At 50.1% G+C, this 15,032-nt stretch overlaps 5 protein-coding genes across 5 annotated transcripts; 3 read left to right on the top strand and 2 right to left on the bottom strand.

Moving 5' to 3' along the window:
• Positions 1 to 3,037: 3,037 nt before the first annotated feature.
• N7478_003778 (uncharacterized protein) lies at positions 3,038 to 3,253 on the top strand (the record flags this gene model as incomplete). The annotated part of the gene is made up of 1 exon (XM_056919992.1): positions 3,038 to 3,253. The coding sequence occupies one exon, from the start codon at positions 3,038 to 3,040 to the stop codon at positions 3,251 to 3,253; it is 216 nt and encodes a 71-aa protein (XP_056783150.1).
• Positions 3,254 to 4,083: 830 nt separating this feature from the next.
• Positions 4,084 to 4,491, bottom strand: N7478_003777 (uncharacterized protein; the record flags this gene model as incomplete). The annotated part of the gene is made up of 1 exon (XM_056919991.1): positions 4,084 to 4,491. The coding sequence occupies one exon, from the start codon at positions 4,489 to 4,491 to the stop codon at positions 4,084 to 4,086; it is 408 nt and encodes a 135-aa protein (XP_056783149.1).
• A 1,106-nt stretch (positions 4,492 to 5,597) lies between these two features.
• N7478_003776 (uncharacterized protein) lies at positions 5,598 to 6,095 on the top strand (the record flags this gene model as incomplete). Its single annotated transcript, XM_056919990.1, has 1 exon — positions 5,598 to 6,095. The coding sequence occupies one exon, from the start codon at positions 5,598 to 5,600 to the stop codon at positions 6,093 to 6,095; it is 498 nt and encodes a 165-aa protein (XP_056783148.1).
• A 1,597-nt stretch (positions 6,096 to 7,692) lies between these two features.
• N7478_003775 (uncharacterized protein) lies at positions 7,693 to 8,624 on the top strand (the record flags this gene model as incomplete). Its single annotated transcript, XM_056919989.1, has 2 exons — positions 7,693 to 7,710; positions 7,881 to 8,624. 2 exons carry the CDS (start codon positions 7,693 to 7,695, stop codon positions 8,622 to 8,624), a joined length of 762 nt encoding a protein of 253 aa, XP_056783147.1.
• Positions 8,625 to 9,011: 387 nt separating this feature from the next.
• Positions 9,012 to 9,571, bottom strand: N7478_003774 (uncharacterized protein; the record flags this gene model as incomplete). Its single annotated transcript, XM_056919988.1, has 2 exons — positions 9,012 to 9,466; positions 9,514 to 9,571. 2 exons carry the CDS (start codon positions 9,569 to 9,571, stop codon positions 9,012 to 9,014), a joined length of 513 nt encoding a protein of 170 aa, XP_056783146.1.
• Between the last annotated feature and the right edge of the window lie 5,461 nt (positions 9,572 to 15,032).

Here is a 15,032-nt window from a genome sequence, read left to right as displayed (position 1 = left end):
CACTCCAAGATATTATGAAGTACGAATAAACCCTGAATCTTGCAGTTCCAGATTTCGCCGTGCATAGTAGTATCATTTCCAGAATCTGATTCACAGGATGTATACACACACGTACAGGCTGGTCGGCTCGGCCAAAGACCACCAGACTCGGGCAAGAAAGCATTATTCACGTCTGCTTCACAGGTCAGAAATACTGAGATGACTGTTGAGGTTGGCATTGATGGTGACGGGGTAGATGCGGTGATCAATAGTTTATGGTGGCAATCAGCCTGCTTTGGTGAACAGTTGACCAGCTTTTGTAAATAGTTCAACCTGTTTTCATAAACAGTTGACTGAGCGTGCGTAAAAGGTTGGACTTGTCATTATCAACAATTGATCCTGCTCTGATAAACAGTTGATCCAGGGTTGATAAATAGTTTAATGATCATTCAAAGAAAAAAAAATAAAAAGTTGAGCTTGCTCTGGTAAACAGTTGAGCATACTTTGACAGACAGTTGCTTGAGCGTGCATAAACAGTTGACCTGTTTTCATCAGCAGTTGACTGAACATTCCTAAACAATTGACTGAGCGTCGGTAAACAGTTGAACCTGTTTTCATCAAAAATTGACCGGCTTTGGTAAACACTTGAGCCTGCTCGAATAACAGTGACCAGCTTGAAGACATGTGGATGGTGATAGTGTCAATGCGTCGATGAGCAGACTGTCAATGCTTAAGTCTGGACGCGTTGTCTAACGGAGTGAGTCGCTCAGGCGGTGTGTCACCCCCCGCGCACACGTCGTCCGACTTGGGGGAAGATCTCACCCACATCACTGAATTTTTATCATAGGCCAACAGCCGTTGTCAAGTCTTTCTGGACAGGAAAAAGAGTCGTGGCATAGGTCTGGCAATTATGTACCAAAAAGAAAGCTATATCATGTCATTAACTTGGGAGACCCTACACCAAGAATCCAGTTGGCTAGAGCTTCCCGGTACTACATATACATATATTGTAGCTGCACCTCTCTTAATCAATGAACAACATTTTCCTTTTGAACTACAGACGCCGTGACATCAAAGTCGCACGCGTGACTTGTATATCTCTAGTGCTCTCACAAACACATGACCAATGAAGCCTACACCGGTCGGTTCTGAGTACGACAGCGATACATCATGAAACAAATGGGACTAAGTTTATTCAAAGTCGACCACGTATGATACAAACATGAAGCTAATGCTCGGCAACCCGACCGGCTACAAACTTGAGTGCCACATCACTGCGCGTGAGCCCTAGATCCGATGAAATGACACCGTACACGTCCTTTGTGTACGTCTACGTTGCGAGCTTCCCCTGCCCCACACACTGACAAGGCTACCATATTACGACCATCGAACGACATGATATGTATACTGCACGTGTCTCACTGACAGCAGTCATCAGTCTACGAGAAGGATACATCATCGAGGTTTTATCAGGGAACTACGCAGGCGGTTAAAAAGCAGCGTGCAGGACGAAAGCATAATGAGCCCTGCATCACCGGCCTAGAGTTTGCCCAGCATGACGAGCACTCCTCTTGAAGCTAGACGATAGCACTTGAAAATACTACGGAAGAACCTGATAATCACTCTCCGTCAGCCAGCAGCTCACGCGGAACATAAGATGCGCCTAAAAAGGCAAGTCAAGGACTCGCGGTGATCATGCGCTGCGAGACATCAGCGACGCAGCGACGCACAGCTGTGTATCTGATGAGACATGACTGTGCGATAGCTGAGATGTGTGATTGATGAGGTGGCCAGCAAGCGTTGTGTCATGACGCATCACCCTCGTTCAGCACGATGTCATTCTCTAGGACAAGTCAGCAGAGCTTGCTGTGCTTGGATAGAGAGCCAACACGCGCGCTGAGAAGGGCCCGGAGCGAGCAAAGATGACTTCACGCAGTCATGCAGGGATGTACACGACGGCGCAGATGGTACAGGGACTTGCCAGGACGATGCAACGTAGAGACACCGAGCTCGCATCTCACACCACATCACCGTGGCACAAATCTCACTGCTGTACCTGAATGACAAGCAACTGAGCTAGATATTCAGCACCAACACGCAAGACCCTTCTTTGTTCTGCCATGGCAGTTCGACGGGTAGCCTTACACAATGATGGCTTCCTCTTCATAGATCCCCACACTTAGCAGAGTGAATTCCTGGGCGAAATTGATATCACCGAGTACCAAATTCTCTGTATTTTTCGATTCGCCAATAAAATGGGCATGGATTTTTGGAAGCTCAAATCGACTTCTCTTCAGCAGCAGTAGGGCAGAGGCGGATGTCACGTGACGGAATGGCAGGGGCTGTATGAGAGGACACAAAGAGAGCATTTAGGTCAGCAATCAACAAGCATTTCGAGACATCCAATCACTTGGAACGGCTCGAGCAGGACCGTAATCTGATCGATAATGCGAGAGACGGCGCAAATTCATAACACCTTGCATGAGATCTCCCAGACCTCAGAACGACTGATGTGATCAAGAGAAGGCTTTCTGAAGGGCTTGAAATTGGAATACTGCATGCAACCTTGTCGGCTGAGGCTATTAACTGGGGGTGGCGCTTCACAAATGCTTCCGTCAATCGGGCCAGAATTGCCGAGCTCGCAGACTGCAATGCATGGCTGGGCAGATGTGGCTTCATGTCACCCACATTTGGACATGATCGCTCCACCGACAGAGCATCAAGCACCAGCGGGCCCAATGTCATACATGCCGCTTGTAGTCCAGTTCAATCGCTCCATCAAAAGAGTCCATTCATCGAGTTTCTCATTGCATGAGATGAATCCCTATGCTGAACCTCTCCTCAAGTTTCGAGTACCGTCTTTTCCCGACCGGACCGAGAACATGATGACGGCATCTGCTAGCGTGTCATCGCTAATGCCGACTGGATCAGGCTGGAATGCATATTCGCTCGACTACTGCAGTGTCCATGAAGATCGGTAAAAGTCGGTCGCGCAGCAGGGAGGCAGGGTCACCAAGAATGATAAACATTCGCAAGCTGAGCTGCTTGTCGAGCAAAAATGTCGAATGGTGTCGGCACTCGCACCCTCATGGATGGAAATCAGCCTGGTGTTTCCAAAGCGAGAGAGGTTGGACTGGCGTTCCCGTCCACCAGTCTGACGCGACGGCAAAGGCGGTGGGGCCGTCCCAGACGCGCGTTACAGTGTTGTTTACGCGACGACCCGCGCAGTTGGTCCGCACATGACAGTGGCCGTTCGAAATACGTCAGTCGATAACGAACCTCCTCGCCACTTGTCATATTCGACTTTACCTTATGTTAGTCCCTCTGATGAAGCCCGGTAGATATTGCAGAAAGTTTCGACTCAATCAATGCTCGCTCTAGTCAACTCTTAAGATCGCTTTGGACCTCTCTCTCTTTCTCTTATTTGATATCACAGCTGTAGCCGACTGGAAAGGCTATAAAGCATACCTCGAGCAGAGGTATCTGATTTTCCCCCTAGTCCTGGTCGAACCACTCCCACGAGCCGCATTCCACATATCGATGCCCACGAGCCCATTTCCACAAGCCCACTCCCACAAGCCCACTCCCACAAGCCCACTCCCACAAGCCGACTCTAAGACCGGCCGACTCAAGACCGACTGACTCCCGCCGTGGCACTGACTTCAGCCAGACAACCGTGGTGGTATGCTCTCAGACATTTCTTGGGCGTACTGCCTGACACCCCAGCTCACTTAGGAAACGAGCAGCACTTATGTTGAAATGACATGCGTATCCAGAAAGTTGTCAAACTTATGTTGATGTGCTTGGGTTTTCGCACGGAGACACTCCTGTGAACATATTAGCGAATAGATCAGAAAAGGGCCCTTGACTCACGTTTATCCGATGACTGATCAGCGTTTTGACAGGCGATTGGAGGATGGGCGACGGGTGCAAAATCCAAATTGAACAAACTCATTTTGGCACTGCCCAATCACCAAGGTGACCCTTTGGAAAGTCTGGCAAAGGAGCCAATGCTCAATATTTGGACTCGAGGCAGACGATGTTTGTGATGATCCCCGCTCCAGTCTGCATGATGAGAGCTGCTCATATTGGGTTGCGGGAAAATCAAGGGTCCAGGAGTGCATGGGATATGATTCGGTTGCCATTGATCCTCCGGCCACCAATGTGTAGTATGAGGCCGGTCTTCATGATTGGCCTCTTTGCTGGAAGTTTCGCACTGCTTCCCACATGTTGGGATTGGCGAGGAACACTCGGTCTCGGCGCTTGGCGTTGAGGCGGTAGGAGCAATGCCTTCCCCCGCAATCGATTGCATGTCACCGAGCTCGCGTGCCAATGTCGAGACGCCATACCCATCACACGGTATTCTCGACGGGGGAGCCCATTCTGCTCGTCAAATTGGGTTGGCCGCACTGTCGGGGTCATCTGAAGATCGCTGATCAAGCGCTCTGTAGTTGCGCCCATCTCGGAGTAGTCTGATAACAAGCACCGTCTGGCACTGCTTCTCTTTTCCATGTCGGTTCATGGTGTTCGTTGGAGCAATTCGAGCTTTTGCACCGTGTGTTGTCGAGTTGGTCCGCACTTGGCAAGTGACTCTCAAAAGATGTCAGTATACATCTGGCGATCAGGGGTCCACTCACAATCTTTCATCTTGGACCTCACCACTCGTTGGCCCGTACATAAATCGCTCCACAAAAGCTCTTTGTCCGTGGCGGAACGGGTTCGTGGACTTGTCTGGCACATTGATTCTATTCTCAACTCTTGCGAAATATTGGTGGCGCTCAATGATACAAGATCGGCCGAAAGACGGTAGTCTATCGTAGCCTGACACCCGGATCATTCGCTCGAGGTGTGCCTGGAGGCAGGTCCTACTGGGCACGGTATCGAGAATATCGGTTTTTACCAGTTTAATGTTACCATGCTTTCAGGAAAGAATTATCTCCAGGGACCTAGGGAATATTCAAGTACAGGAAAAGTCTTCTGACTCACCTTTTCAGGTACCGGGCTGACAGTTGTACCACCCTTGTAGTATTGACCGAGGTGATTGAGTATGGATTGGGCTGGTCGCAAGTTCGGTGTTCAGCGCAGTCTTCAATAGTATTGGGCTGGCCGTCATAGCTGCCCAAGACAAATTGCTCATGCTGTCATAATTGAAAGAAGCCTAGAGAGGCAAAGTTCGGTCGGTTGGGTGGCCAGGCTCATAGGTGTCATACATGCGGGATATGGTGATGCGGTTGAGACTTGTGACCCTGGCCTAGCTGATAGATACGAGTGATAGCGAAATATCAACAGCGTAACGGAGCTGGATGACTTCATCGGTCGGGAGGTGTATGATCCGAGTCAGTGAGCAGTGAGCACCGACACCGAAGATCAAAGGAATGAAAATTATCTTGGGCATCAGGGGCCTGTGAAAACAGAGGACGCCCTCTCGTAAATGATGCAATGCTCAAGCTGCAGGCTCGCAGACGAATGTCGTTACCATCCCTCTCGCGGCGATGACGAGCGCTCTAACAACGAGTCTGCCGACAACCGCTCCTAGTACGCCACGCAGAACGGTTCGAATGACTTGTTTGGCCCAACAGTGGCACCCAGTCGCAAAGGGCAACATGTGCACAATAATAATGGATTACGTTGTTAGAAGCTTAAAGCAGACTCTCGGCGACGCGCATCCTGATCTACTGACGTTTCAACATGAACTTGCAGGAGCATGCCAATCAGATGGCCAGATTAAGCGTGCAGTTACGCTGCTTGAGCATGTGATTGCTGCGGAAGCGAAAATACTGAGCGAAGACCATCCAGATCGATTGGCATCTAAACATGAACTCGCACGAGCATATCAAGCGGATGGTCAACTCCGGCGCGCATTGGAACTTCTCGAGCAGGTTGTCGCTATTGAGGAGAATACATTACGTGAAGACCACCCTGATCGACTGGCATCACAGCATATGCTTGCTAGAGTTTGCCAAGCGGTGGGACAGACCAATCGCGCTTTGAAGCTCCTCGGGCATATTGTAGCTTTGCGAGAGAGAACTCTTAGCGAGGAGCACCCTGACCGACTGGCATCTCAGCATGAATATGCTGTAGCGTATAGGATGCATGAAATGAACAGGGCCATATGAAAATAAGTAACTTTCGACTACCGTCAGGTCATGCGTGTTCTACCGACGACGCTGAATGTGTACGCTTACATTTCTCCATGCTTGACGAATATATTGTTGACTCAAATTTCCCTTTTTAGAACATTTAAATGTCTGCTATCAAATATTAAGCCAGTACACTTGGCTCTATACTCGCCTAGGCCCGCCACGTCTAGCGTGAGATGGTGTGGCGACATGGCTCTGCGTTCTTTCCACTTCCGACATACGAGACAGCGGGTACTGAGCTTTCCCGGAAAGCACGCCCCGTCCTCGCCTTGGTCCCTGCGTTTGACCTTGATACACATCAATTTGATGCTTTCAATGCCTTCCTAAATAGCTTGCCGGGCGAAACGGTGATAACCGAGGGTTTTAGGCAGTCTGGCTATTGCTGGAAGCCCTTGAGAGCTCGCTATGGCCTACAGAAATCTCCAAGGCTCTGGCAGCGCGAGGCCTCGAGGGTCTTGACCCAACTAGGTCTCAAAGCTGCCCAAGAAGACCTTTGTCTCTTCGCAGCAGACGGTATAATTGTGTTCTTCTATGTAGACGACATAATTGCCGTCAATCACCCATCTCAGCGCCAGCGCGCGGCTGAGATCAGAGAAACGCTTGACACATGGGAATTGAGACACATGGTGAAGCTTCATGGTTCCTTGGGATTCGTATAGTCCGTGATAGACAGCAGATGGCCCTCTGGCTCTGTCAGGACTCATATATCTCCTCTATGACAAGCAGATATCACCTTATCACCCATCGTCGCTTTGATACACACCTTGCGCCAGCTACATTAAAGCCATATATTGGGCAAGCCACAAATGAACGGATTAAGGAGTATCAGGAGAAGGTAGGCTCCGCTCAATATGCAACCACCATAACACGGCCAGATGCAGCCAAAGCAACCTCTACATTAGCTCAATTCCTCGCGAAATCGGGTCCGGACCATCTAGAAGCCATCAACCGCCTAATATCATACCTCTATCACACGCTTCCACGCCCTCACTTATCGCCCACGCCGATTCGAGGAGGATGAAGCCGTTGCTCTCTTTAGTGATGCCTCGTTCGCCGATAATCCTGAACGGAAGAGCTCTGAGGGATACATCTGCACATCTTTGGAGGACCTGTTGACTGGAGAGCCGGCAAACAGTGCACGGTGACTACTAGTACAACCGAAGCGGAGCTGCTAGCGATCTCTGAGGCTGCGAGGACTATGAGCATGTGGAAACGTCTCTTTGAGGCTATTCGCTTTGATCCAAAGCATGAGCTTGCCATCCAATGTGATAATCAGCAGACAATTCGGCTTCTCACCAAGGAAGCTTCTCAGCTGCGGACGAAGCTACGTCATGTGGATATACACCACCACTGGCTCCGCCAGGAGGTCCAGGCAGGCAGAATTCTCATCAAATGGACTGAGACGAATGATATGGCTGCGGACGGACTCGCCAAGCTGTTACCTCGCCAAAAGCACGCAGAATTCGTTCAAATGATAAGCCTAGAGGGTATTGGAAATTTGCTAGATTATCAGAGGAGGTTGGAATTGTGCAAATTATCTGAACACGTAATTACTGTCGAAAATCATGTACCAATGGTATGGGTCACGCACGTATGTGTACTTGTCTGGTATTCTCTAGTTTACACCACAGCAGTTCATATGGTACACTGACTAATATAGCTGATTACATGATCCATTGCTCCAACACAAACGCTGAGGGGTGTGACAGACTAAGGAAGCGGTCAACAGTCTGGACTAATTTAAACCGACCAAATCATTAGATCAAGATAGGGCGAATTCAAAATGCCTCCAGGGGCCGCCGCGACCGAGCGGGCGGCAACACCCGAGCTGACCGAGCAATCGGCGGCACCACGGCACCGCAGCCACTGCGAACCTCAAATCGACCAATCAGAGTTCCTGTATCATACTCTCAGGAGCAAGAGAGGGACGCCGCTAGCAGACGCCAGAGAAAGAACCAACCGGAACCTCACCAACACGAGAGTGCAACAGCGGGACACGTTGCGCCTACACCTGACCAAACGGACCCAATTCTACGAGCGATTCTAGAAGCCTTCGGGAAGATTGAGACCTCAAACAAATACTTTCACCAAGAGATTGAAGCGAGACATGTGGAGAGGTCCAGATTCCAGTCTCAGATCACCGAGCTTCGTAACGAGCTGTGCCGGAGGGACGAAAGATACCAAGAGGAGATAAAGAGGTACAAGGTTGCACTGGCGGAGATGCAGGAGAAGGTGGAGGAACTCAAACAAACGGCTCTGACAGCCAATCTGACAGCATGTACCTGTAATGGTCACTACGAAGAGCTGCGGGCGGAGCGACTGGAGCTCCACACCGTGGTGACCAGCCCGAGCATAGGCCGGAGCTGGGCATCGATTATGTCTCAGCCATCGGTAGTGCCGTCGAATACCTGGGCTGTGCGCTCGAGCCTCGGTCTCTCGGCTGTCGTCCTGGACGTACGATCAGCAAGTGACGAAATCAAAGCGTTGGTTGACGACCCCGTATAAATGCGCGAGAAGGTCCGGGCCGCACTCGATGATGAGACAGCCACCTCGAGTGTCGAGATTGTTGGGATCAAGCCGACCTCCCGGACGACGATCAAGGTTTTTGTCGACTCGGAAGAAAGTGTTGCGCATCTACGCCGAGCCACTCACTGACTGGATTCCTTGCCGGGAGCTACGTTGTAGGGGGAGCAATGGTTCCCCGTTAAGCTAAACGATGTCAAGAATGAAAGTGCCTACGCAGCATTGGGAACGCAGCATGAAGATTTCACGCGGATCTTCCAAGAACAGAATAATGTCGAACAGGTTAGAAAGATCGTCTGGCTGAGTGGAGCGAAGCGATACGGATCTATGGCGATTTACCTGTCTAGACAGGGAGATGCTGATGCACCTTTAACCCGTCGAATTGCCCATGTGCGAGAGGAAGCAGCGTTCTCCGATAGATTCTATGAACGTCCGAGGCCGCTGCGATGCCGCAAATGTCAAAAATATAAACATAAGGAGGACCGGTGCCCGAACCCCGAGGCCTGCGGTAAGTGCGCGGGCCATCATCGCGTTGAGTAGTGCACATCGGATGTTGTTAAATGCGCTGCCTGTTAAGGCAATCACGCTATCAACGACCGTCACTGCCCGAAGTGGGACGAAGCGTGGAAGGCGATCCGCCGGCGAGAGCAGGATATGACAGCGAGACGACTCTCGATGCAAGCCCCATGAATATTCTCGCAGAACATGAAGCTCACTAGCAAGTTGTTGGCGATGATTTTCCAAGATTGAGACATGGTCCTCGACTTGCTGAATCAGAAAGGAGAAGTCACGCTCCCTTTGCTCATGCACGCCGCATATCAACGCTACATCAAATTAGCTAGGAAGAATATATAGCGCATAGAAGACTCACGGTGACTTTGGGACGAGTGTGCAAATCTAGTAAATGATTTGTCTGCAATGGCTGCCATTGGGAATTCACTCTGAGGAACACCTTTTGTCGTAGTGCAAGGCTTTAATTTGGTTAAGAGGGGGGTTGACGTTTATTTGTAGCCACAATGTGAAGCCGAAGACAATGGCGGTATAAGTAAAAGCCTTTGTCCGTTCCTAGGATCTAGCAGTGCCATCCCAAAAGCTGCAGCGGCCATTCCCAAAATAATTTTCTTATATCAAATTGCGAGGTGGCAAAAAAGTGATGTGCTCCCTGTGATTTTGCTGTTCTACATAATACATCTTTCAAGCCGAGCAGAGCACTACAGTATTATTAGTGTCTCTCGTATTGAGTCTTCTCCAGACAATTCATTGTCAACCAGTTACCGTCACTCGTCCGTCTACTACAAGTTACATAGTTGCATATCGCCAGCCCTCAATTAGGCACGTCGAATTCGCGAAGTGGCACGATGCGCTCGATTACTTGCGATCCAGACGTGTTCACTGTCGGAAGTGGATCGTTTCTTGGCCGACGGCCGACTTGACATCATTTTCAGAATAAACTCTTGAGTATACATACCTCCTTGCCGGATCTCATGATAGCAATGTGTTCCTTGTGAAGAGTTTGCCTCAAATCAGCGTGTGGCTTGACAAGAAACAAGAAGGAGGAAAGTACGTTGGGAGTCGCCCACGACTGTACCACCGGCACGGCATCCAGGTGATACTCAACAGAGGAGAGGCAAGCCAACGACCCGATCAACTGATAGTGTGGTGACTTCAATATAGGCTTCCGACGCATATAACAGTACGCTTGATTACCATGGTGTATCTAATTGCGGTATCGTGATTTGTGATTCTCGCCACAGTTGGATTTCTATCAAGCGGCTGGAAGCAAAATAACAATTCAATAGTTTCATCCATAGGCCAACGCATGCATCGGGGAAATTTGGGTGCAGTCTTCTAGGCTGGAACAAACCCAAAGGCAGATTCTACATTTTCCATAGGCTAAAATCCCGGAAAGGCATGTAACAGTAAGTATCATGCATCGTTGGTGCGATTCTCAGTTGAATTATCTTGATTTATCTACTACAGCACTCCAACTCAAAAGGTTAACCGACTGATCCAATACGCTTGCAGCACGAGGCAGCCGGGATAGCTGAGCCTCGACTGCTACAGGTCGGATTGCAGGACCCTGTCATTCAGTACTCTGGTAATACAGCATCTGTTATTCATCATCAGACCCATTCCTACGGTTTGAGCTAACACATTTCATCAAGCTTGGCTGTTCTCCAATCTTGAAGACCGTCGAAGCGGAGTGGCGCTGACATTGCGCGCTAGTCTCGCTGATCGCCGAGGCTCAACGTGATGTGCTAGTGCGTGGGCCGACCTATTCTCGCTTGGTAGAGATCCTCCTAGCTGCGAATCATGCGTCCTGTCTATGTCCTCGTCCATTGAAGTGCTAGTGGGGCTCGTAGCTGTCCGGAGCCCAAGACATACGAAGGCGTCCAGAGCCCCTTGGCTGCGGCTGTATATTGTTAGAATCCTTCGTCTATGACAATTAAGCGGGTCGACTTACCAAACACAGCAAGATGTCTCAAAGCCGGCGTCACGCTGCTCAAGCTACGCCTCCATGCAGGATAGATACGAAATTGCATGGCATCGTTGGCATCGTAGAATGATATTTTCATCAGTCGGCTCTCCATCTTCCGCCAAGCAGAAAGTGCAATGAATGTCGCTCACCTCATGGCTGACAGTGAGATGGTGCAGTTCCAGGTCTTGCGTTCCTGCCAGAATATTGGCGATAAATGAGACAATGGCGGGCTGCTCCGGTGAGACATCCCAAGGCACATTGTTTTGCTCGCAGCATCGCAGTAGATACGTAAGGCTGGATCCCTTGGGGTAGCATGACTTCGGCAGGACTGGAATAATATGAGGCATCCTGATCCCGCTGATGTACAGTAGGCTGGAGCAGGTCATCCTCATTCTGGGTTGGCGCGGTCGCGTATTCCAGCACAATGTTTCCATCGAAATGGTTGCGAGTCGCGGCATCATACCAGCGCCGACTGACCTGCTCAACCTGTCCGCCTCGATGCCATCTCGCGCACAGAAAATGCGTTGCAATATCTTGCAATATTGGCTGCAGGGTCTGTGCGTTAAAAGGTGCTCCAGCGAGGTTGCTCAGCTTCTCACGCCCCCGCCTGAGCACCTTCGCTTTGATCCTATTTCTGCACCGAACACCTCGTCCTGTGATGCCGCAGCAAGTGGCGCGATGGCCAAGATCCTCGTTGATCTCACAGATGTTGACTGGGTTCCAAAACGTAGAGATGGCAAATAATTAGAGGTACTGCGGCAGTATATGCGTCGATCAAAGAAGATGAGTCCGGGATTGGGGTGCATTGAAGTTGTCGAGCTAGAAGTTTCTGGGCGCCCTGTAGCTTGATAAATTTCCCCCTACTAAGCTGTATGATGTGATCCCACTGAAGAATATATTTTAGGCATCTAACTCATGGGTTTAGTTATCTCCATGGCTCAAAATTACTAGTAGATCACCAGCAAACATGTCGATCCATTGTGTGCGCAGACTATAGCGAATGAGCAGACACCCGGGTACCAGTGCTGCGGTGATGCGGTGGAAGAAGTCAGTTGGCAATGTGAGAATTAAGTGATCATTCAAGCAAATTCAGGGCTCCAGGAAGAGCATGGGGGTTTCTGGGAACCCTCTCGTTCCTGGGATCTGGCTGCCTATTCCGCGGGACTCATTCCCACATTTTAGCCAGTCGAAGTACATCCAGCTCAAACATAGAACAGCTCAAAGCAGCCCGAGGAATATGCTTACCATGACGCCTGTTATAAATACTACAGTCGGGCTTGCGACATCGAGCCTTATCCTGTGCTGACCAGTATTCTCAACGCCACCATTACTTCATATGAGAACCAACACTCCCACTTAATCTCAGAGATGTCGCACCGCTCCCTTCACATTGGTAAGATACACCTACTTGACTTTCAGTGCGACTGGTGACCTCTCGTTCTGACAGCCTGTTCGCCGCCACGCGATAGATTATCTGCTACTCTCTGTTGCAGGCAATTTAACCAGAATGCGCTATTCTTTGCAATTACTCGGGGAGACTTGCACGCTGTGAATCAACTCTTCGAAAGGAAATGTATCGATGTCAACAGCAGCGGACCGAAGAGCCAACCACCCCTCTTTACAGCTCTTGAGTATCAACAGTACGATATCCTGGAGGTCCTTCTCAATGACCCGCGAGTCAAAGCCCACATCACGGATGGCCAAGGTCGCACTGTGCTCCATCTGGCGGTGATTTACGACGATCACCTCGCAGTCCAGGCTCTCTTGAAATGTGAAGCTATCGACGTCAACAGCCTAAGCTTTGCAGGAGACAGCGCATTGCTTCTCGCAGCCAAAACATACGATGGCTTGGAGTCCAGGGGCACGATACTTGACCTGTTGATTTCTCATCCAACATCTGTGGTAAGCCAGTGCGATGCCAAAGGTTGCTCTCTCCTGTGGCATACAAAAAATACGTCCAATGAAAGGCTGATGGCGCAATTGGGGTAGAGTCTCCTCTGGAGCTGGGTCCGCCTCGGAGATTCAAGATGCGTCGCCGTTGAAAGAGTTGGCCGTGGGCAACTGTAGAGTTGCGCGGCACGAAGTGACGATGACATGTCTCATCATGCGGGAAGAAGATGCGAAATCATTATATCGAAAACCCATTTTAAGCTGTGGATGCCCTTTCAATGGCCGTGGTGGGAAAAGACGCCGCCGAGACGCGACGCGTAGCCGCCCGTACGCAAGCCGATCGCCGCAACATCCAAGTCCTCGCGTGGCCCGCCGTCGACCATCATGAGGATTGCCAGGCAACGTGGAAACTCGCATTTGAGCCCTGGCAGACAGAGGGGAGGGTCTAATCAAATTTCGTGAATCGAAAGGATGTCAGTGTTGCGATGTAAATTTGTTTTTAAAATTATCAGGTCAGGGATCTTCAATATATATTCCGCCAGCGTGGGATTCGAAGCCACATAACTCATTGCAAATGGCAGTTTGTGTTGATGCATCGGTGAGACTTATCAATTCTATATCTTCTAGTACTGTCAAGCTACAGTTTCTGATATGCATAGATCACGAAAAAGGATTAGAATGCTATAGTCTGCAGGATTGAGATTGAAACCAGACCGAGGGGTTCAACTGAGGTCTGCCAAGTTGAACCCCATAGGCCACCGTAATTGGTTAGCCCAAGGGCCGAAGCTCACCGCCTTATCGAAGCCCGTCAACAAAGCCTGGTCCGTTCTCGCGTCGGCAGTTGATTGTCAACCTGGCCGTCGCACCACGCATGATGGCTCGAATTTGCCAACCTAACTCGCTAATACCGCCAAGTAAGGGACTCTACTAGACCTCTCACCGCGTCTCTTCATCAAGTCCCTAATGGCTAGCTAAATCAACCTATACCTATCCCTATCAACCCGCTATTTTAGCTTCGTAGCTAGGCTAACACCCTCTCGATGCGGAAAATCATGAGGAAAGGAAAAGTGGAATGCTATTCACCTTGCCACACCGCGTGGAACACTCAAGACGTCCAAACCCGAACCCCGGCCACCTTGACCTTATCGTACGCGTCGCCCTAGATCCAATTGGAAGATGGCTCAGCTGCTTGTATACCCAACTCCTTCATCCAAATACGTTCCGCCCTGTACTCCTCCACCCTTGATGCGTCCAAGGCTGCCCAAAGAGCCAATGTCGCACGACACAAGCGTGCATTGATTGGGGTGAATCCGGAGTGGAATTGCTCTTCCAAGATAAGCTTTTGTGTGATGTCGAACACAGCCTTTGCAAGACGGCAGAAACTCGCGCAGCAGGAGCGATAAAACTCGTTCTCGCGAGCTTGTTCGTCGCGCCGACTGCACTTCTCAATAATCGGGTCCGGTGGATACTGTACCACACCCTTTGCTCTTCCGAGGTCTGTCCTTGTCGTCTGCAAGGCCATCGTACTTTTCCCCGTCACAAAGACTCGATGATCGAGAGGAAAGAGGCACTCATTCGGTGCTTTGTAGCCCGCCGAGGCTGCGATCGAACATGCCTATGTAGTCACAACTGAGCACTGTGACAGCCAGGCCTACGGGTGACGTACCTCGATTCTTGTATCCTGGACATGCAAGCCTACTTTTATCGAGCGCGACCGCATTTTTGACCGGGCTGTTGCTGACTATTATGCGAAAACTCCGACTGTCTCAATTTTCAATGCCCCTGCGGCTCAGACTAGCGAAATGTAGCAGTCTCATAAAATTCATTCTACTACGGATTTACTATTGAGCCCCTTTCATTCTAACCGAGGCCAAACCGCTGGCGAATCCAGCTTCCGTATGGTCTGCCGCACCAACGCGCTGCGTAATAGATTCATTGACCGAACATGCCCATTTAGTATTACCAAGCGGAAAGCGCAGTATCCGTCAGTATCTTTAACCATGAGATCAATACTTGGGTGG

The sequence above is a fragment of the Penicillium angulare genome (assembly GCF_028827245.1).
Source record: "Penicillium angulare strain IBT 27051 chromosome Unknown utg000003l_segment0_segment0, whole genome shotgun sequence".
Lineage (NCBI taxonomy): Eukaryota > Fungi > Ascomycota > Eurotiomycetes > Eurotiales > Aspergillaceae > Penicillium > Penicillium angulare.
This window is presented reverse-complemented; position numbering and strand designations above follow the sequence as displayed.